The sequence below is a fragment of the Cricetulus griseus genome, chromosome 7 (assembly GCF_003668045.3).
Source record: "Cricetulus griseus strain 17A/GY chromosome 7, alternate assembly CriGri-PICRH-1.0, whole genome shotgun sequence".
Lineage (NCBI taxonomy): Eukaryota > Metazoa > Chordata > Mammalia > Rodentia > Cricetidae > Cricetulus > Cricetulus griseus.
In genome coordinates this window covers 68,839,396-68,862,667 of record NC_048600.1, presented here as the reverse complement: position 1 = coordinate 68,862,667, position 23,272 = coordinate 68,839,396, and the positions used below count along the sequence as shown (strand labels likewise).

The window sequence follows — 23,272 nt, the reverse complement described above, 5'->3', positions numbered from 1 at the left end:
ACACTTGGCCAGCAAATACAACTTAAAAATGAAAGTAAGAAGACATTAAACCAGGGTTTGGGGTGTGCACCTATTCTCCTATGACTTGGGGTGGGGGGGAGATAGGGGGGGAATCCAGGCCAGTTTGGGAATACGAGATCCCAATTATTACACATAAGTATTGGTTGACAAAACTAAACTGAAATAATTCAGTCCACTCTAAATATATTTTCTCATACACTTTCAACTCAACCCAGGCTATTCCCAAGCAAACAGCTAGGCTTACTAATATTCTTCAATCTTTTTAAATTTTGTGTTTGCATGCATGTGGGTGTGTGCACATATGTATGTATATATAAGGCAATGGAAAGTCTTTGACGCTGTTTCTAAGGTGTCATAAAGCTATATATACATACATATACATATATACACAAATACATATAACTTTATTTATTTTTTGAAGACAGGATCCTCCTCATTGGCTGGTAACTAGTTAATTATGCTACACTGGCTTGCCAATGAGGTCCAGGGATCCATCTGTGTCTCTCTTTCCTCTCTCACTTCTTCCACCCCCACCCCCCAATGCTGGATTATAAGCACAGCCATTATGCCTGTCTTTTTTACATGGTGTTGGATATTGAACTCCAGTCCTCAAGCTTTCATTGCAAGCACTTTACCAAGTGAGTTCTCTCTTGGCCTTCCTTTGTTAATTCTCAAGTACAGCAGGAACCTTAGTACACTATCAAGTGATTTGGCAGGAAACAGATTTATGTTATATTCAGGTACTAGGATGGAAACATACATGAGTAAATGGAGGTTCATATCAAGACAAGAGACAGTGGAAGGTCCATTGTATCAGGATACTCAACAAAAAACGAAAACAGACAACAAGCCTCCTCTAGCTGTGCTTTGGTCCCTGGTTCTTACTGGTCTTTGCTTTCACATTTTGGAGAAGTGACATCTCATTACATTACCAGGAGAAAGAAAAGAGATGGGAAGAGGAGATTTTGTACTCCTTCCTCCTACCATGAGAGTCTCTAACTAGAGCAAACATGAGATCATCTACTCAGAAAAACAGTGACTGCTCCACAATGATATAACTGAAACAAACAAAAGCAATACCTCTTCCAACCAAAACTCAATACAACACACACTTAATCCAAAGTGTCAAGTATCTTTGTTTTCTTATCAGAATAAATGTATTTTAATATCACAGCAACTGTGTATACTTAAAATTCATTTTATTTTAATGCACTATATGGAGTGGTCCAAAAGGAAAATAGGATAAAAAAAATTTGAACTGTAATGCCTACTTACATGCTGAAGATTATAAAAATTATTAGAACCAGCTTAAAAACACACTTTCTATAAACTCTATACATAAATCTGTAATAGCCTTTATAGTACACACAAAAAAAATCAAATTTAAAAAGTATTCTCATTTTGGGTGTGGTGGTGTACATCTGTAATACCAGCAGTTGGAAGGTAGAGGCAAGATCATGAGTTCTAGACCAGCCTTAGCTACAAAGTGAGTTCAAAAGTATTTTCAGATGAAATCAAAACAAAAACAAAACTCTCATTATTTATCAAGATGAAGCATGGCTAAATGGGTACTTTCTGGGAAGAGTTCACATGCAAGCAAACAGTTACACTCCAACTGTAACTTTTGTAAAAGAAATGTTTTAGAAGACTCAAGTACCAGTTAGATGAACTAGAACTTTAAAAGAGAAGCAGAATAATTCTTTGCTATTTAGGTCAGAAAACAGATGAACCAATTTGCACTCAGATGATTTCTGGGAGATTAACCTTCTTCTTCTAATATATGATTGTTGGTACTTTATGTAACAGCCACACAGAACTACTTGTATAGTCAGAAAAATAAATGGGAAATGGGCTTAAGTCTTAGCAAGTTATATAAAACTGCCTGAAGGGCTAAAGAGATGGCTCAGCAGTTAAGAGCACTGACTGCTCTTGCAGAGGACCTGGGTTCAATTCCCAGCATCCACATGGTGGCTCACAACCATCTGTAACCCTAGTCCCAGAGAAGCCAAACCCTCTTCTGGACTCTGCAAGTACTGCATGCTCATGCTGGCAAAACAAGTATAAACATACAATAAAACAAACTGTTTGAGCTTCAATTTCTTCAGATGTAAGGGGAAGTTGAATATTGCTTACTTGTTAGGATTACTGTAATATATGATTACTGGAGACTGATGTATGTACAACACTTAGCACAATGCACAACAATAGATATTACCTTACCATCCTAGATGCCAGTGTAACATGATTTCCATGTCATACCTTTGTCGGAACATCATGGCAGGGTCCATGTTAGCAGAAGTCATTCGAACAATATGACGGATTTCCTTGGCAATCATTCTTAGTTTCTCAAAGTTTACTAAGCCGTCTACTTTGGAGTCATTTCCTATAAATAAATAATTTTTATAATTACAATTATATCTCCAAGTAGCAGAAACCCAGTTATTGTTCCTGAGTAATAAGCTTTACAAAGTGCCATTTTTTTTAAAGACTTGATAAATTCATAGGCAGTTCAGCCCTGATCCCAGGGAATAAGCTTCTGAGAAGCGCTGTGTTTTCCCTGGGAATAATGATTCTGAATACAGGAAGTGATGGACTGTCCACAGCTGCTAAAACCAGTTCATTATCTCACAGGCATACACATAAATTACACAGCACACAATCCCATTCTGTACATGTTTGCTTTTTTATTTTTCTTTGTTTTTTTTTGAGACAAGGTTTCTCTGTATTGCTTTGCAGGTTGTCCTGGAACTTGCTCTGTAGACCAGGCTGGCCTTGAAATCACAGAGATCTGCCTGCCTCTGCCTCCTGAGTGCTGGGATTAAAGGCGTGCGCCACCAACACCCGGCACATGTTTGCTCTTTTGGAAGAAGGTACAACATCTGAAAACTTAGGCAGCTAGGTGACAAGGGCACTGGGGGCCTACTTACTTACTAATAATTAACCCAGTCTGCAATTTTTTCTACTTATAATTATTAAAAATTTTCAAAAAAACAGTAACTATATAAGAAGTAGCAGATATTTCCAAAGGAGTAAATGGTGGGGAGATAAAATAATACCAGATTTCTTTCTCAAATGGCAAAAATTAAGTTAAAGCTAAGCTGCCTTATAGGGGTACTATTCACTTTTCCTCTTTAAGAATCTGAATTTATTACTGTGACTTAGTATGAAAATGCATGCCTGTTAGTTTTTTTTTTCTTAAATTTACAACTTTGAAAATTGTCAACTTTTCTTGAAGAGATTAGGTAAGAGACAAGATGGAGCCTATTTATTGGCTTACCTAGTCCAAACCATAAGGCAAAAAACTCAATGTTCAAAGGTCAGTCTGCCTGACCACAGTAGCATTTAATCACTCCTGTCTATTACTGTTACTGCAATACAATTTTCTACCATGGAAGGCCCTGAAGTAAGTTTGAGAACTATATGGGTCCCGAGTCCCATTTTTTTTAATGTAAGTGGCATCTGTACATTGTCACAGGAATGGCTCAGTGCCTCAACACTAGCTAGAAACAAAACAACACCAAAATTACACTCAAGTCAGGTCAATGTTTTGAGAGTCTGTCAGAAGCCTGTGAAAATCTCCTGTTACGTAAAGTAATGTGATGATGATTGTGATGATGATGAAACCCTGAGACAGGAGAGTGGACAACTTTGATACCCTCCCTGTTGAGGACAATTAGCAAAGGCAGGTAGGGGACAGGCAACTGAAACATGAGTAGAGTCCTTTTGTGTTCTGAGGTAAGAAGAATAAAAACAACTTATATCCAGTTAAATCTCAATGTTCTGCTTTGGGAATAAAGCCTAAAAATCTGAAAATGAATTAAAATCATTTGGATTACTAACAGTCTTAAATGAGTAAGAGTTAAATTTTTTTTTTGGAATGAATTATCAGTCATATATTTAAGATTATTTTTGTAGCTTTTTTCACTATTTCATAAAAACCAAAAAACCAAGGCAGATCATGGAAAAAAATGAACAGGACAAGATGTGAAGGGAGATGCCAGAAAGAGACCCACAGAGGATCCAGACCATGGAGTCATCACCGAGCAGCTTTAAAATGTTCAAAGATACAAAACCAACATTGCTAACTTTAACAGAGAATATGAAACAAAAGAAATAGTGAAACTAAAAAACAATGAACTAGATTAGGAATTCAGCAACAGGTTTACCTGATTAGACACAGCCAAAGAGAAGGACTGACAAACAAGAAGACAATACCCTGCAAGCAGCAAGACAGCATGATAAATTCTAGGAAGATGTAAAGTTACAGAGGTGTAGGGGTCAAGTCAGACAAAAGTAAAACCAGAGTCCCCAAACTGATGCCAGCAAAGGGCAAATAAAATACTTGAAGACCTAACTACATAGAATAGAACATTCTAAAAACAAAGGAAAATATCAAACTATTTTAATATGACCTATAAACATAAATCAGGATTATAATGAAACAAAACTACAAATTCCACACAGTAAAACTTAGCAAAACGGAAAAACATGAGCTAAAGAGGAGACAAAGGTCCTAACTGTAGGATCAGCAGGGGCTGAGGATAGTGGAAAGAACAGTAAAATGAAGGCTGATGTCTCCATAGTGATAATGGGAGCCAGAAGACAATGGATGCTACCTCAAAATGCTGAAGGAAAGTAGCTGCCAATCCAAACTACATTTCTAAAATTGACGTCTTGGCCTTTCAGATGAACACAAATTGAGATCTCCATCACTTTAATGGAATTATAGTGTCTTGTGGGCTACACAAAATCAAACTGTTAAGCAACTAAACAACAAAGCCTTCAAAACTACAAAGTACACCAGCCACCCCGACACTTAGAAATGTAGGATGGAATAAACAGCAGCAAGTACTAATGGACACAGATTAGATTAAACACAGATGTTAACAACCAACAGAAAAACATGCAAGATTGATAGCATAATGGCTGAATAAATACTGGGGGCTAAGTAAATGAAGCTTAAGTAGTTCAAAGTTCTTCACATGGCCTGAAATATAACATTAATGAATACTGGCAAACAAACTTACATGCTATATCCTCTAGTGAAATGCTAAAAGAATAGCAAAACAGCAGAAGGTTACCAAGGGAACAGAGTAGGAAAAATACCATTACCACAGAAAAGTTAATGCAGGTAGAATGTAAATGAACTGTATTGGTAAAAAGGTCAAAAAGAACTTCTACTCAACAAAAAATGACCTTAAAAGAGTCAAAGGGTAAGTTATTTTACACTCAGGATGTAGAAGAGAATTTTGTAGAAATATTAAGAAAAAAAAAAAAAAGGAAACCTAATTAATCAAGACAAGCAAGGATTTCAAACTGGTAACTGACAAGAGGGTTATTACACATAGAAGACGTTCAGCTTCATTCATAATCATAGAAATGTAAATTATAACCATGTCAAGAGCCAAGTACTTAGTAACTGTAAGATGTAGAACAAATTTAACATATAATGGTAATGATGAGGAATATGAGAACATCCCCAGTGCTAGAAAGCAACTTCACTTTCCACTATACCATCACTAACTACATTTTTTTTTCTTCTTTTTATAGTTGACCCATAGATTCTACTCTTACTATACTGCATAGCCATTAAGAATACAACTGCCAGCTGGGTGATGGTGGCGCACGCCTTTAATCCCAGCACTTGGGAGGCAGAGGCAGGCAGATCTCTGAGTTCGAGGCCAGCCTGCTCTGGAGAGTGAGTGCCAGGATAGGCTCCAAAGCTACACAGAGAAACTCTGTCTCGAAACCCCCCCCCCAAAAAAAAAAGAATACAACTGCCTGAAGAGTATGAACAGAGAATGGACAGCAACAGTATTCTTCATAGAAGGTCAACAAGAAGAACTACCCAATACCTACCAATCAGAAGAACTAATCACAATACAGCACCAAGACAATGGAATGCTAAGCAGTTTTGGAAAACATCGCAGAATCTCCCTAATTCAATGCTGAACAAAACAAACCAGAAATCAAATCCTATTGCAAGAAAAGAAACATTTGCAAATCTGCTTGTCTAAAGTACACGATCAGTTGAAACTAAATGTCTCACAGGATAGTAGTCACCTCTGGGGAGGGGAAGAGGGGAGTGGTTGGGATTGGGCAGGAGCAAGCTTCCAGGATACTGGCAATGCTTAATTTTTGCCAATAAAATTGATTATGCTCTCAAATTTTACTGGTTGTTCATTTGTTTTGGACAGTTTTATTTATGTGTGATTTAAATTTAAAAATTTTGGAGAAAAATATACTACTAAACATTAAACAAATACAATGCTGGGTGTACATGCCTGAAATACTAGTGCTCAGGGGGTGGAGAAAGGAAGATCAAGCACTTGGGCTAAATACACACATCACAGGATACTGAGTGTCAGTAAATGGTTTAATCTTAGTGTCAAGTTTATACTTGAACTCTTACTGTGATCACTTCAGTTTGTCCCTGTTAACAATATGGCTTTGGATGTCATCAATTTGCTGCATTTAACTGTATGAAGATTCAGTAGCATGGAATCATTACAATGAAATGGATAATAGACTATAATGCTGCAGTCAAAGTGAAACATGCTAATTTTCAAATGACTTTCAAATACCTTCATGAAGAAATGTCATATCTTTCTTGACAACAGGGAAGAGTGGAATAATTGGAGGCTGCATGCTTTGACTACTAAGAATATTTCTGTATTTTGCCATGTTTCTAGATGGATCAAAAAGGTCTTGTAGATCTTGGAGATGTTTTTCATATTTGCTTGGTAACTTTTCCCAGGTGCCTCTGAGTCGTGCTACGGGTGCCAAGTTCAGGCCACTGTCAAAGATGAGAATAAAAACATTAAGAATGGATTTAGAGGAAAGGTTAGGCTTAGGTCAATAAACTACACAACCAAGATCTATAGTGGGGAAAAAAAAAAGCAGGACCCATTTTAATATTTTGAAAGAGAGAAGAACTATGAAAAAACAAACAAAAGGGAATCCTTTAAGTGTAAAACAACCACTTAAAGAGGAACTCTAGGAGCATAACAATTGCTTTATACTTTGCATTTAAGAGATAAACTTAACAATCACATAAAAGTTAACTTAAAAGGAACTTGAGCACCACAGTGTTGCTTCACACAGATTTGAAAATGTTTTAAATGATGCCGAGAATGACATGAATAATGACCAAATGAGGTAGAGTCCTGAGTCAAAAGTTTCCATATCCCATGGTTCCAATCTTGTCCCCTAAGTCTCCAGATACCCACTATCTCCTTTTCAGAAGACTTTAAACAAGTTCAGATATCCCTTAACCTGAAATATAATTCATGCCCATCAGGCAGCATTCCTTTACTTCCATGATGCACACCAAAGGTAAGCTACGAATAAATAGCGTGTATCTAACACATCTCAGCATTCCTATAGTTTAGTCCTTTGCTTCTCAGGCATCTGATCTTTACCTACACCACTATATGTAAAATGTTCTCTAACTTCTAATTTTAAGGTAGGAGTTAAATGTCTGTTCCTTATTGTTTCTAAGAAATCACACTCCCACTATGTTAAGAAGGGTAAAACGGAAATGTAATTCCACCTCTATTGAAATTCAGAGAGATCCAAGTCCTAAACTACACTGGTTGCCAAAAATTAGCCAGGAGTAAGTAAAAGTACCAAAAAAAAAAAAAAAAAAAAAAAAAAAAAAAAAAAAAAAAAAGACATTTGCAGCTAAAGAGGGAAGGAAGGCTGGAATAGTAGTGCTCCAAAGTTACAAGGGAAAGAACAATTTCTGATTTGGAACAAGAACACAAAGGTCTGTGTGGTGACATCAGGTAGGGTTGATCTCTTCAACATGAGACCAGGTGAAGTAATAGTAAATCAGTGCCTGTAAAGGTAAATCCTGTTAGCTAAGAAATGTGCCTCTACTTTTCTCTCATAGGAGCTTCTGCAAATAGCTAGCACAGGGATCTCCTCATTCAGGAGAAAAGGAGAAAAAAAAGGAACGCAACATTTACATGTAGCAAAATAATAGTTAAGGACAGCTAGGGAGGATACGGTATAATGCTTCCAAAGTTTATGAACCCAGAGTACTGGCGTTACGTCACAAATAAGCCACAGACCATCAAAGAAAAATGATAAAACCAACCATGATTAATATATGCATGTGTGTATATATACATCAGACTACAAGGGTAATTTATTACTATGAAACTATTAAAATAATTTACCATACTAATTATCATCATGCTTGATACTAAAATATACAGGCTGGGGGTACAGCTCAGCAGCAGAATGCAAAGTCCTGGGTCTGAGTCTCAACTATGCGAAACAAACAAACTTGAATTCAATAATCATTCTTAAACTTTAGGAAGTCAGTAAAATAGAACTGATAGCTCATTTTTGAATCCAAAGACTATATTATGTTTAATGCAGTAATACTGGAAACATATTTGTTATCAATCAAAATTCTGCAGAGGTTCATAAGTGTGCTTATTTAATGTGCAAATGCCAGGAAACAAGTAGTAGTTAAGACAAAGAAATAGGTAAATGGCATGAAACTACTTATCAATATTTGAAAGAAACAAGAAAATTTAAGAAAAAGAATGCTGTTCTATGCCAATATATGGAACTGATACATATAATCAATAGAACACTCAGCAGAACAACAAATGGTCAAGACAATATAAGGATGTCATTCAGTAATAAGACACACTAAACATTCAAAGAAATGTTCATGACTTATGTGAAAAAAGCTATGAATGTCACAGAAAGGAGAAGCAGCAGCAGTGTAGCAGTGTTTTGGTGGTAAAGGAGCCATTGTTAAATTAATCTATGTATTCTGTGTAATCCCAATGAAAACATTTACAAAAACCAGGTGGTGGTGGTGGTGGTGGCAGGGCGGTAGCAGTGCACGCCTTTAATCCCAGCACTCAGGAGGCAGAAGCAGGCAGATATTTGTGAGTTCAAGACCAGCCTGGTTTACAAGAGCTAGTTCCAGGACAGACTCCAAAGCCACAGAGAATCCCTGTCTTGAAAAACAAAAACAAGCAAACAAACAGACAAGCAAACATATTATTCACAAGACTTTTAGAAGACCTAGATGAATTGATTCTGAAGCTCTCATCAAATATGCCCGCAACAGCAAGAGAAAGGATGAGGAGAGGAACAAAGAGCTTGACTAGGCCTATGAGAACTCAATACCCCTTTAAAGCTCTAGAACTACAGATAAATTTCTGGGACAGAGTGCAGAAACAGAACCAAAATATATATGGGGTTTTAGCACCATTTTTTTTTTTTTTTTTTCCGAGACGGGTTTCTCTGTATTGCTTTGGAGGTTGTCCTGGAACTTGCTCTGAGACCAGGCTGGCCTCGAATTCACAGAGATCTGCCTGCCTCTGCCTCCCGAGTGCTGGGATTAAAGGAGTGAGCCACCAACGCCCGGCCATATTTTATTTTTTAAAGATTTTATGTGTATGAGTGTTTGCCTACATGTATGTTTGTATATCACATGCATGCCCAATGTCTACTGAGGCCTGCAGAACTGAACTTACACATAGTTGTGAGCTGCCATGTAGATATAATGCTTATTCAAAAGTTAAAATTAGTTTTCCTACCTGGTGTGATGATCACATCTTTAATCCCAGTACCTGAGAGGCAGAGGCAGGTAGATCTCTGTGAGCTCGCCACCTAGTCTAAGTAGCAAGTTCCAGGTCAACCAGAGCTACATAAGAGACCCTGTCTCAAAAATAAAAACAAAACAAAAACAAGACAAAAAACCAACAACAAAAAAGTTTTCCTCTTAGCCTTTTGTTCTAGACTACCTCTATTCCTTTTGTCAGCCACAGATCCCCCAAAACACTTCCTATCTGGAACCCCTAGTGGCCACATCAGGCTAGTACTCAGATCAGTCCCTTGTTTATCACTTTGGAACAGTCAATTCTAAACAGGTTGTCTTCATCAAATTCCTTCTCTTGGGGCTCAGGGATCTATGTGGAAGACAAGGCAGAATATTACAAAAGCCAAAGGGGATGGCGGATCCAAGGAAATAGCATCTCCCAGATACAAGACTGATATACATAAGAACTCACAGAGCCTGTACAAGTTCAAACCAGACAGGGTTCCAGTATAGAGAGGGAGAAATGGAAACAGGTTCCCACCCCTAAACAAGAAGCTGTCTGCAACTGATACCTACTGACAAAGGAAAAATTTATTTTTTCCAATGGAGTCTCTCTGGGTGTATTAACCACACATTAGGGAAGGGCGTACATCCAGCAGTAGTTGGCCAAAAAGAACTCAATGGTATTTTTTTTTTTAATGAAAAATGGAACATAGAATAAATAAAAATAGAGCCACCATCATCAGAATGGAATACACATTAATAAAAACTTACTAAGGGTTGGGGAAATGGCTGAGTGTTTGTCCTAACACTATGAGGACCTGAGTTTGGATTCCTACCACTACAGGTGGATGACCCATCTGGGATCACAGTGTGAAGGAAGCAGAGACAGAGGAACTCTGGGGAAAGTTGGCTTTCTAGACTAGCTGAACTGGCAAACTCTTGAGTTCAAGTGAGACTTGACTACAGTATGTAGTTGGCGCATGATGGGAAGACAAGTGACATCAGCTTCTGACATTATCTACATTGAAAAGACCAACACTAAAAGAATATACCTAAATAAACACATATGCAGCCCCTCTTCCAAAAACTTTTCTGTTTATAGACATGAGATACCTAAACAGATGCCTTATATGAGACAAAAATCATTATACAGATAATTATACAAACTTACCTTATTATTGCAAACATGGAATTGAAATTCTTGCATTCTCGACAATGAAGGGCAATTTTAATAAAATGCTTAATAATCTTCATTCTTTTGAGCTGATTGGATTCACTTAAAATCTCTGAGGCAACCCAGAATGTCTCTTGATTTACAATGTCCTCAAATTGTTTCAAGTGAGTATTTCCTGTCTTGGAATCTAATTTAAAAAGATCATCAATGTATTCAGTAGGCTCAATATTACGAAACAAATCAAAGTCCCTCATTGATAGCTGGGTGGCAACCTCAATGGTGCTGAGCTGCAGCATGGACAGTTGGCTTTCCTTAAGTAGTTCCTGGGCATCTTCATCAGAACATAATGTTTCTGTTTCCATGTTATTTTTTAGGTAATACCTAAATGAGAAGGAAATTATAAATGTGATCATAAATAGATTTCATTTACTAAGAACATTTTCTTGATATACTTTTTGTTTCCCAAAGTACCATTTTATGGTTAGCTTTTTATCAAAAACATTAGGATATTCACTTATAGATGAAATGAGAAAATAAGTTAAAAGACACCTTGAGAAGTTCTACTTCCTGCCATTTGATATCTATTATTGTAAAAATTAAAAATAATTATGAAAATTACCTTGAAGTCAGTCATTTTTAGAAACTACTCATGTGTGAACCATCATGTGTTGTTCTGAGAACAAAAACTCTATGGGGTAACGTCAGGATCTTCTCTTAAGTTGTTCTTTGGGGCAGTGATGGGAAACTAACAGAAAACTGGTGCTGGACAAGTGGGGTCACTGCTGTAATTAAACCTTACCAAATGGTTATTAAGCTTTTAGAACTGGTTGGAAGGGAGGAAACTGCAAGACCTTGGAAATGTGGGACATAGAAGTCCTAGAATGTCCTAAGTACAGCTCAATGACCTATTTTAGTTGGAACTCTGAGGAAAGAATACCAACACAAATGTGGACAGTTAAGGCTACGCCTGGGAATGTTCAGATGGACTACTAGATTGGAGGTCACCTGTGATACACTCTGGCAAAGAACATTTTGTTCATGTTCTAAGACTCTGCTGGAGGCCAAGTTTAAAAACAGTTTAGGCAGAGGATATTTCAATCCTGCTAAGATACCTAGGTTGTGGGACAATACTATTACTAGCTGCTTTTACAATAAGGACTGGGAGCAAAAGGCAAGAGTAGAATCTTTAACTTAGTTTCACCAGTGAAATTTATGTGACGTTGGGCCTAAGGAGGGCATGCTTTTAAAAAAGATCAGTATCATTTAAAGCAGTGGTCCTCAACCTTCCTAATGTAGTTACAATACAGTTCCCTTGTTGTGGTGACCCCCAAACCATAACATTATTTTTGTTGCTATTTCATAACTGTAACATTGCTACTGTTATGAATTATAATGTATATATCTGATATGCAGGATACCTGACATGCGACCCCTGTGAAAGAATCTTTCAACTCTCAAAGGGGTGGCAAGCAAAGAACTCTGCATCAGGATGACAGGGAACTGTCTTAAGGGCTTATCAGGACTTGGCCAGACCTTTCCGATTGTAGCTAAAAGAGGGTGAACTTGTAAATGTATTTTAAAAAAATTCTTGCTGCACCCAGTGGCACAGGCCTCTGTGTAGACTAGGCTGGACTCAACCTTACAAAGATCTAACTGCTTCAGTCTTCTGAGTGCTGGGATTAAAGGTCCCTCATATCATGTTCTGTAACACAGACCTCCAATTCCAGTTACTTGGGAGTATGAAACAGTAAGATTCTATTAAGGTGTGCTTGGACAATTTAATGAGATCCTGTCCCAAAAATAGTAAATTAAAAAGAGAGGGGCTTTGGATATAGCTCAGCAGGAGGTCTTATCACTTAAAGGCTCAAGGTTCACTTACCAGTAGTTCAAAAATAGATACAGAATATATAAGTGAAAAACTTCCTTTTGAAAAGAGTGAGCCACTGGGACACTGTCTTAGCACAGTGCCACTAAATAAAGTATTTCCTAGGATTAACTATATCATGCTAAACCATCTAGCCATTTATAAACCACTGCAGCTAGGATCTAAAGGGGCCCACTACCTACTGCACTGTCTATGTGATAAAGCTTTTGCAGACATGTACTTTCAAAGGATAGTCATGGAAGCTTCCACTAAGATTTTTCAAAGAAAGGCTGGAAAACCAGGCAATGTGTGGAAGGGTCAAGAGTCAGCCTCTGGGCAGATGGTAAGTAAGGTGAAAGGTTAAGATGAAGTTTCAGTGGAGACTACAAGATGCTGGAGAGGCTATCAATGTGGAATGTTTGACAAGCAAAAAAAACCAAGTGGAGATAATTCAAATGGTCACAAAGGTGAGTTTTCCAAAGTCAACAGAATGAAAATGTGTGTCCTGGACGAAGGCATGGATCTACAGGATTAATGTTTGCCTTGTTTCTGTCTTGTTTTGGTTTTTCTCTGTGTTACTCTCACCTGGAGTGGAAATGTTTACCAGGTGTCACTTTCACATTTTTTTTTTTTTTAATTCTTCAAGATTCATAGCCAAGAGTTTGTCCTGAATTTTAGAACAAGCTGTGTGAAACAAGTTGGAGCGATTAATATTTTTGAAGATTCTTAGAAGATGGGACTGAATGTGTTCTGCATTTTGAGATTGCATGAGTCTTTAAGGGCCTCGGTGGAAAGTTACGATTTGAATATGAACTGTCTCAAATGGGCTCAGGTGGTGCACACCTTTTAAGTAGGTGGAAGCTAGAGAAAACAGGCCACTGGGGTCATGGGGTCATATTTCTGAAGGTTATACCTAGTCCCTGGTCTCTCTCTCCTTCCTGGCTGCCATGATGGGATCTATTTCTGCTCTGATACATACTCCCTGCCATGATGGACTGTGAACAAAGTAAGTCCTTTCTCCATGAAGTCGTTCTTGTCTGGTATTTTGTGACAGCAATGAAAAAATTAATAGTATCTGGCATATGGGTAATATTACATAAATATTGCTGATGGAGAATATGATTTCTGACTGGCATGAAAAAGTACGTGGATTAGCGATTTGTTTTCATCCCTATCCAGTAGTTGCTACTGTACCCATTTTCTCCTCCACTCCTGTCTGAAACTTCCAAGTGAGACAAGTAAAAGTAAACCTACTAGCAGAAGTTCTTAGTGTTTTCTCCTATGTTAACTACACTTGCATCTCAGCAAGTAGTATGGATCTGTCCTTGTACAAAATACCTTCATGTCTTCTTCTCTTTAGACAGAACCTATAGAGGTACTTCACAACTGAGAGATAGGCCCTATACTATTGACAGCTGGACAGATTATTATAGGTTCTCTCTCCTCTTTTTTTTTTTTGGTTTTTTGAGACAGGGTTTCTCTGTAGCTTTGGAGCCTATCCTGGCACTCGGTCTGGAGACCAGGCTGGCTGGGATTAAAGGCATGTACCACCAATGCCCAGCTCTCTCTCCTCTTTATGGTAGGCTAAGGACCCCTCCAAGATCCTATTTATATAACTATGGAGACAAAAACTTGACGAGAGAAGTTTTTAATCTTAGGACTAAGAAGCAAAGCAGCATGGTGTTTCTACCTAAGACACTCACTTTTATAAGGAATCTACAAATAGCACTTTGCATATTCAAGAATAAGCTCATTTACCTTCCATTGAGTTGAATTCTATCAGCTAATTTGGAGAACTGGTCCGGAAGTCTTCTCTGCTTTATGACACCCTCAGGAGTAACAGAAACTTCACAGAGAGAGTATGTCTCAGATGTACCAGTCAAACCAAATTCCTGAATGGCTTGGCAGACTACTTCTTTAGCTGTGGTATCTTTACTGATGATAATGTAGCAACTTTGTTGATCTGCTTTGAAAACTCTTATAACTTGATCAGGAATATCTATATGAACACAAAGATGAGCCTTAGTATTTTAAAAAGTAACATTTAAACACCCCAATAAGCAACTTGGAGTACAAGGATCCCTCTAAACAATGGATTATTATCTATTTCATTCAGGATATGACAAAAATGTATCCATTTTGTTCAGATGAAAGATACTAATACAAGTTCACAAAGATAAAACTTGTGACAATACAATTTAGAAAACATTTTTAACATAGTATAAACATTTAATGTTATTATTGTTCGATAAAGCTATTTTATTATTTGTAATAAAAATCACGCATATGGGTATTTTGCTTGCATGTATGTTTATGTTTCACACGTGTGCCCAGTGCCTTCGGAAGCCAGAAGAGGATACTGGATTCCTTGGGACTAGAGTTATAGGTGACTGTAAGCTACCATGTGGGTTCTGGGAATTGAAGCTAGATCTTCTAGCAGAGCAGCCAATGTTCCTAATTATTGAGCCATCTTCCCAGCCAACAAGCTATCTATTTTTAATAAGGATGGAGGGGCAGTAGTCCATATGTACTGAGTGTATATATGGAACCTAGATGCACTGAATCTTCTTGGAGCTAAACATCTTGGGATTACCATTTTCTATTATGACAAAGAATATGCTACAGAACCACCTCCTACTCCAGTAGATAAAATGTTAGTTTTTAAGGAATCTGACCAGCACTTCAGTGGCAACTCTCAAAAAGCCTTTGAAAAGGTATGTATATTTTCCAGGTCTTTAAGGATATCCTTTTTTTTTTTTCTTGTCTTCAATACCTCCTCCTTCTTTTCTTCTCTTCCTTCTCCTTCTTTTTTTTTTTTTTTTTTTTTTTTTTTTTGAGACACAGTTTCTTTATGTAGTACTGGTAGTCCTGGAGCTCGCTATGTAGACTAGGCTGACTTTCAACTCACAGAGATCCTCCTGCCTCTACCTCCCAAGTGCTAGGGTTTAAAAGGTATGCACCACATCTAGCTTCCAACACTTTTTGGTACTCCCTATGTTTCTTCCTACTGAGTCACCAATTCTTACTCCACTATAAAGTAGCAATCATCTTCCTAGCTTTTACTGTTTTTCTCTTTTTTTGGGGGAGTAATTTTTGGTTTTGTTTATGTGTGAGTTTGTGTGAGTGTGCCATGCGGAGCCAGAGCCAGGGCCAAACATTAGGTATCTTTTTCAATGGTTCTCTACCTGTCTTGAGACAGGGTCTCTCACTTAACCTGGAGTTCCTTGATTATACCAGATTGATTAGCCAGTGAGAACCTCTGGGACCCTCCTACTTGCCATTTCTCCAGCCCTGAGATGGTTGGTGTGCATTGTAGCACACACACACTGCTAGGTATTAAAACTCAGGTCCTTTTGTTTATACAAAAAAATACTTCACCTACCGAGTCATCTCCCCTGCAGCCCATTTTCTCAATTTTATATTAAATTTACTTTATTGTTTAAAAAAGAAAGTGTTTAAATGTCCATATGGTTAAACACCTCAATCTTTGTTCTGTGATTCTGCTACTAGCAAATAAATTCTACCTAAGTATGTTCACATGATATGCATGTGTAAACATTTCCTTCCTCTGTCTTGCCTTTGTTCTAAGGGAAGTGCTTACACCTCTAGAACAATGCTTACTGCAATGATAGATAGTAAAAATGAACAGTGACATGATAACATAAACAAATACTAAGTTTCCATAGGAAAATAAGTTGTATTTATAAATTTGAATATTTATTGCTGTGACTAGTGATGATGGCAGTAAGTAATTTTACACTGTTTGTTCAGCATTGTCTTTCTTAGCACTATATGCATCATTAGTTGAAAAAAAAAAAAAAAAGGAACCAGTCTCAAAAGGGAAGATGAGAATAATGGAACAGGCACAGAAGGAAACAATTCTACAGAATAAAACATACCCATGCCCTTGTACCCTAAAAAATGAGAACACAGAAAGAAGTCTGCTCCTAGGTTCAACTGAGTATCTACGGATGTGAATTCTACTCACTAGCTGCTGGAGGCTCTGGGTCAAGTTCATGTGCTCAGTAGTCTCTGTTCTAGAAAGAGGTACCAAGCTGTCTTTCTTTGATGTATCTAAAGATTTGAGACATCAATAGTTGCTCAGATTTTTTGCCAATGAGATGTCTAAGGTGTAGCTCATCGCACCATTGTTATTGAATTTACATAACTTAAGGTTGGATAGCTTTATAATTCACCCAAATCAGTCATGCTTCTCTGCCTAGTGCTGGAAACACCTGTCAGTAAATGGAAGTCTGGTTGTCAGAACGAAAGTGAGTGAAGGGGTTTCACCATACATTTTCTTTAAAAAAGAACCAAACCATACTTGTTTGTCCCTGTACTCTTCATGAACTGGGTCCTAAGCTCCAGAAGTGGATTTCTTTGTTAGAGCTTTGGAAGCTTAACCTCAGTAAGAGATTCTTACTGATCTTGAGGGAATGGCAAAATGTTATTTATTATTGCCATCTTTATGATTACCATCCCTTTATTATTACCATCTTCAGGGGAAATATGTCCACAGACAGGGTGGGGAGTTGCACAACTTCACTCTGTTCCTGGGAAGGAACACAGAGTTGTGTATCTTAAACAAGGCTAAAAAGCTATTCTTTCTAAAGCCATTTGTACCTTAGGGGAAAGACATAACAAAAGTCACATAACAAAAGTCAAGTATAAAAAGAAAATAAAAGGTGCTAGAAGAAATCTGTAAATAGGATTACCCAAAGGCATCAAAACTGAAACCCTGATGAATCTGCCAATGTCATGAAAACCAACCTGGAAAACAATGAAATCAGAAGAAAACAATCTCCTCATTGGCACCAGCAAGAATATCACCACTGTTTACTTTAGAAACACTGTACATACATTATTTACAAACATACTGCCAGATGAAGAATCATATATATAGGGCCAAACATAGTATTTGGCTCATGACAGATGTACACATGATATAGAATTAGATGAACAGTAAATATGAGATCAAAAGAATCAAAAAGGAAAAATGAATCACTTCAATTCTAGTCATGAAGCAAAAATGCACACACCAAAAATTCTATTGAAAGAAAAGTGCTTCTTTTGGGGGGTGGTGGTACTGGGCACCAAACCCAGGGCTTTTTATATATGCTGGGCAAGAGTTCTGCCATTAAGCAATCATTGTAGTCCCAGAAAGGCAAGCTTTAAAAGACCTTGGAAGCATACAGTCTTTATTAGTCCAGAGATTCATATATATTCATACATACCTAATTTGTTTATTTTGCATGACTGGTATATGGGTGGAGGGGCAAACACATGCCACAGCACTCATGTGGAAAGTAGGACAAAATTTGGGAGTGGGTCTCTCTCCTTCCACCATGTGGGCAGGCTTAGTGGCAAGTGTGCCCTTATGTGCTGAGCCATCTCATTAGCCCTCTGATTTTATTTTTATTTTTTAATACATTCTTTTAAAAAAAGATTTATTATGCAGACAGTGTTCTGCTGGCATATATGCCTACACACCAGAAAATGGCACCAGATCTCATTATAGACTGGAAGAACAGTCAGGACTCTTAACCTCTGAGCCATCTCTGAAGCCCCCCCCCCCCAGATTTTATTTTTAAGAAATCAAATTAGACAAATGAAACAAACAGAAATTTGAGATTATCTGGATTTTTTAAGCTAGAAACACATTTCTGGAATGTTAATTTATTTTTAAAGCTTTTGTGTGCGTGCGTGCATGTGTGTGTGTGTTTGAATATATAGATGAGCACCACATTGGAGTAGTGCTGTTGAATCCCATGGAACTGACTCTGGATTCTCTGAAAGAGCAGTCAGTGCTTTTAACTGCTGAATACTGCTCCAGTCTCTAGAGTGATTAACTTTGATTTGGTGTGAGTAAAATAAATAAGAACTTTTAGGGAGCTGGGTGTGGTGGATCATGACTTTCATCCTGGCAATTGGGAGGCAGAGATCTGAGTGGGGAAGCAGCCTGGTTTACCTAGAAAGTTCCGAGAAACTGTTTCTTTTTCTAATTAGTTCAAATTAGGAACAAGCTTGTTTCACATGTCTATCGAGAAACTGTTTCAAAAACCAAACCTTTTAAGGATATACTGACCTTGAGATTATACTAAAGATGGAATAATTTTTCAGGTATTTAGAAGGATCATAAAGAAAATAAAGTTTACTTTTTCATTCTCTACTTTTAAAAAAATTTTTTTTGGCTGAATACTTGTGTATCTACAGTGTTCCAAGTGATGAAAATTGAGTGGCAAAGAAAAAAGGTAAGTCTCTGACCTCAAGAAATTCACCAATTTTCAAGAAAGTGGTTCAAGGAAAGACAGTAACAAGTAGGACCGCTCACAAAGTGACTAAGGCATGTCCTAACACACACAAAGGTCATGGTAGACTACAAAAGGTCAAGAATGGCCAAACTTGTCCTACTCATATCAAAGGATAAATAGTATTTTACTTTTTTTTTTTTCCTTTGAGATAGGGTTTCTCTCTGGCTTTTGGAGGCTGTCCTGGAACTAGCTCTTGTAGACCAAGCTGGTCTCGAAAGTATTTTACTTTTTTTAAGGCACTTACATAATGAGACAAAAATTTCCACAAAACAATGCAAATATAAAACAGGTGGGAATCTATAAACACAAAGACTTAGCAAAAACACAAATCCTATGATTGGAGACTAGTTAAAAGAATTTTACCATCTCCAAACAATGTTGGCACAACATTACATTCAGATACACAAATATTTAAGGTACTCTGTTAAATAAAATGGCGAGTGAAAGTATGTACCATTAAATCTAAGGGATCAATCTGTAACATATTTTACATTCAACAAAATTTGTGAAAAGATCTAAGTAAATTAATCATTGCTAAACCTGAGGGGTGGAGACATCTGTACTTACCCTTTCTCTAAAATTTTCCTCAAAAAAGTGAGTATCTTTGTTTAAAAGCAGCAAAAGGTTTTAAATGCAGAAAAAACTAAGTTTGCTACATCAGATAAATAGGATTTCAGATACTAAATGAAAAAGTAACCAAAAAGAGCTCTTTATGTAAACCCAGGGGAGGGGGATCAGATTCAAATTTCATTTAGCCATGCTGATTTTTTCTTTTTTTTTTTGAGATGTGTCTCATATGGCACAAGGTGGCCTCAAACTTGCCATGTAGCTGAGGATGACCTTGAACTTCTGATCCACCACCTAAGTATTAGGATTATAAGCCTGTGCCATTATGACAGCTATAGAAGCTGCACAGACTTAACTCAGGCCTTCTATGTGCTAAGCAAGCATTCTAACTGAGCTGCATTCCCAGCTCCATACTCTAAATTCTTTAAGCTTGACCTTAGGTTAGATGAAAAAGTACTTCCACAAGCATTCCACAACACATGTTCACCAAGACACACACACACACACACACACACACACACACACACACACACACACACACACACACATAAATAAAATTTCAAAATACTTTTCACAAGTTGTGAAGTGGCATGTTTATTCTGACTCCATATGAAGACAAAAACATACATAGTCACGGGAAAAAAGTAAGAGGATTCACACCAATGAGCAAGCACTACCTCTCAAGTGGAAAGATATCTCTGCTTCCTACTTCACTGAGTTCTCTATCATATGGTCTTTTTGAAAATAAATTATACACAAAAGACAAAAGAATTCTAAGATACAGTAAAAACCAACAGCTGTAGGCAGCAAAAATAAAGCAAAATTATAAAAAGTCAGTAATCAAATTAAATTACTCAATAGTTCTACAGCTTTGCCTGCACTGCGATTTTGATCCAGTAAGGACTTTACACATACAGACTCAACGTAGCTGAGCTTGACTGACAAACATCAATAAATGCTGGCTAATGACACACAGTCACTGCAATCAAGTATGTGCACTGACTAAGTTTCAGCATTGCTGTTAAATGTAAGGAGCTTAATTTGAAACTGGTAATAACTTTTCCAAACAAAAATACAAATACTGTATCACTAGATAAGTCTTTCACAAAGCTCTCTACATTTGGGGTCTCAAAAGTGAAATATCACTGACGTGCACACATCAGTTGCATTACTTTCTCTAAAGCAGATTTTAAAAAAGCATCTCTGAGTCCTTTCAAGATGTTTTCAAGGAGAGAACTGAGAAACCAATCTGAGAGCAATTTGAGAAGCACCTGCTCTTCAGGGTTGACTCTCAGTTCTACAGGTGGAATACTGTCTACCTCCTTTTTCCACTTTTCACTCTTCTTCCCCTTAAGTCCCTCTTTATTCCTTCAGCATCACTTTCTAATTATTTACTCATTTATTTATTTATGTGTGTATGCATGCATGAAGAGGTCAGAGGGTAGCATGCAGTTATCAGTTCTCTCCGACCATGTGGGTTTCAGGGACAAAAATCTGGTTGTCGGACTTGGCACAAGTGCCTAAACTTCCTGAGGCAATATGCTGACTGTCTTCATCCCTAGTATCTATAAATGTTTAGGCCAGCAATATAGCCATAAGAATCAGAAAATCCATCAAATTATATGCCTTTTTTAAATAACTGCTTTAAAAACAAACCATGAATATTTAGATTGTTCTCTGGGAGTGTAAAAATCTTTTATTTGTGAATCTTCTATGGAGTGTAAGAAATAGCACTGTAGAACACACACACACACACACACACACACACACACACACACACAGAGAGAGAGAGAGAGAGAGAGAGAGAGAGAGAGAGAGAGAGAGAGAGAGAGAAACAGATTTTGAATTCTAGCACATGATGAACACGGAAGTCATTAAAATGTGCTGAAAGTGATGATGATAGTATGAGGACGTAGGCTTGAGCACTAGAAAGTAACACATCAAATTAAGAACAGCTAGCTCACTGGATATGCAGAGAGAACCTACAAGTGGCAAACCTCGTGGAGGCAGAGTCTTATAGCACATGCCACTTTCAAGAAATGATGAAACAACATGTTGTCAGAACAGGTGGCTAGAAAGCAGGTTCATCCCCAAAACACGTCCTCAGCCTAGTGCAGGCATTTCTTCCACATCACAGAACTGAACCCAGCCTGCTCTTCTTCTGCCTGTGACACATTAGTGCTCATCTTTTCTGAAAGCAAATTCTTAATTTTATATGCTGGCAGCCTGTATGTATGTATGTATGTATGTATGTATGTATGTATGTATGTATGTATTTTTGGTTTTTTGAGACAGGGTTTCTCTGTGGCTTTGGAGCCTGTCCTGGAACTAGTTCTTGTAGACCAGGCTGGTCTCAAACTCACAGAAATCTGCCTGCCTCTACCTCCCGAGAGCTGGGATTAATGGCATGTGCCACCACCTCCCAGCCTTGTATTTATTTCTAATTTATCTCCTGATACAACCCTCACTAATACAGGAACTGCTAGAACTTTTAAAGCAAAGCAATGATTCACTAAAATCTCTGTTCTACAGTCTTGACAGCCTTTACAGAAAGAAGGATGTGTAACACTAGTTTGCTGAGTGCAGTAACTCTAGCATGAGTTGGGAATGTACACAACTACTTTCACTAGTCTGTTTTGTTAAACCTTGGGAGTTATTAGGTTATAAAAAAAATCACAAGAAATAATGATCAGTACAACTTCCAGTAAATGATTTGAAGGTATTTTTTTTTTATATATAAGTTGTTATAGGTAAACACAAACTTTACTTTTTCTTCCTGACACTGAAATATATGTGACTGAGCTCCCTTTGTGCATTACAACTGAAAACCTAAGCTGAATCACAAACACTCTGAGGGATCATTTCTCCTGTATATCCCTTGGATTCAATTACATATTCAGTTCTTTAGAATGAAATTTTAGATCAACACTTACATAACATTTTATACCTCTGGGCACCAATTCATACAGAAACCACCTTGATATTTTCATTAGTAGTGAAAACAATACTATACTCTGATAATTCCTGACCAAACCAAAATCAAAAACACCCCCCCCCAAAAAAAAAACCCTTTAGCTTAGGTGCTGAGATATAAAGAAGTTTTATATTCTTTTATTTTCATTCCATCACATCAATTTCTGAAAAATACCACTGAGGTTCTTTTATCATTAACTTTCAATTTAGAGGTAAGTAACCTGCTTTTATAAAAAGAAGTAATATTCCCTGACTTTTGGCATGAACTAAAAAAACAGAGGTAAAATCTTCAGGCAAATCCAGTATTTGTTGCACAAGACTCAAATGAATTGTGTATTGGGTACAAATCTGGCCACAGTGTCACATGGAAACATTACCTGAAGGATTGGAAAAGTCCAACATGCTGGTAGTGGGCTGCAAGAGGTCTGGGCTGCTGGATGAGAGAGTTCCAGGAATCGGCATTATAGCCAGACTGTGTCTACAATGTCTGGTCCCCACAATGCTGTCATCTTGTGATTGGCTCAGGCCTCCATCGCTTCAAAAGAAAGACATACATCACTTTCAAGTATTAGAAGGCACTTGCATAGCAAACAATTCAAATTCCTATGCACAAAGTCATAATAACAAAGTCAGTTCAGTGTGATGACATAACCAGTTAAGATTAAAACATTTCAGCAACCAAAAAGAGTAATTATAATGGAGAAACAGCAATGAAATGTTTTTGAAAATTACATTAACATAAAATATAAAATGGAAGTAATTTTATTATCACAAAAATGCTGAATTTG

The 23,272-nt window shown here is 37.3% G+C and overlaps 1 protein-coding gene across 11 annotated transcripts in view; it reads right to left on the bottom strand.

Annotated features, from left to right (window-relative positions):
* Positions 1-23,272, bottom strand: part of Rapgef6 (Rap guanine nucleotide exchange factor 6) — a 187,270-nt gene that overhangs the window by 27,070 nt on the left and 136,928 nt on the right. For 10 of the 11 annotated variants that reach the window (XM_035447727.1, XM_035447724.1, XM_035447722.1 and 7 more), the window contains 5 exons: positions 22,862-23,019; positions 14,392-14,632; positions 10,767-11,150; positions 6,606-6,817; positions 2,281-2,404 (listed from right to left, as the gene is read on the bottom strand). In XM_035447727.1, coding sequence (XP_035303618.1) covers positions 2,281-2,404; positions 6,606-6,817; positions 10,767-11,150; positions 14,392-14,632; positions 22,862-23,019 — 1,119 coding nt within the window. Of the gene's footprint in view, positions 1-2,280; positions 2,405-6,605; positions 6,818-10,766; positions 11,151-14,391; positions 14,633-22,829; positions 23,020-23,272 lie in introns of those variants that run through there. The other variant, XM_035447728.1, reaches the window with a different exon arrangement.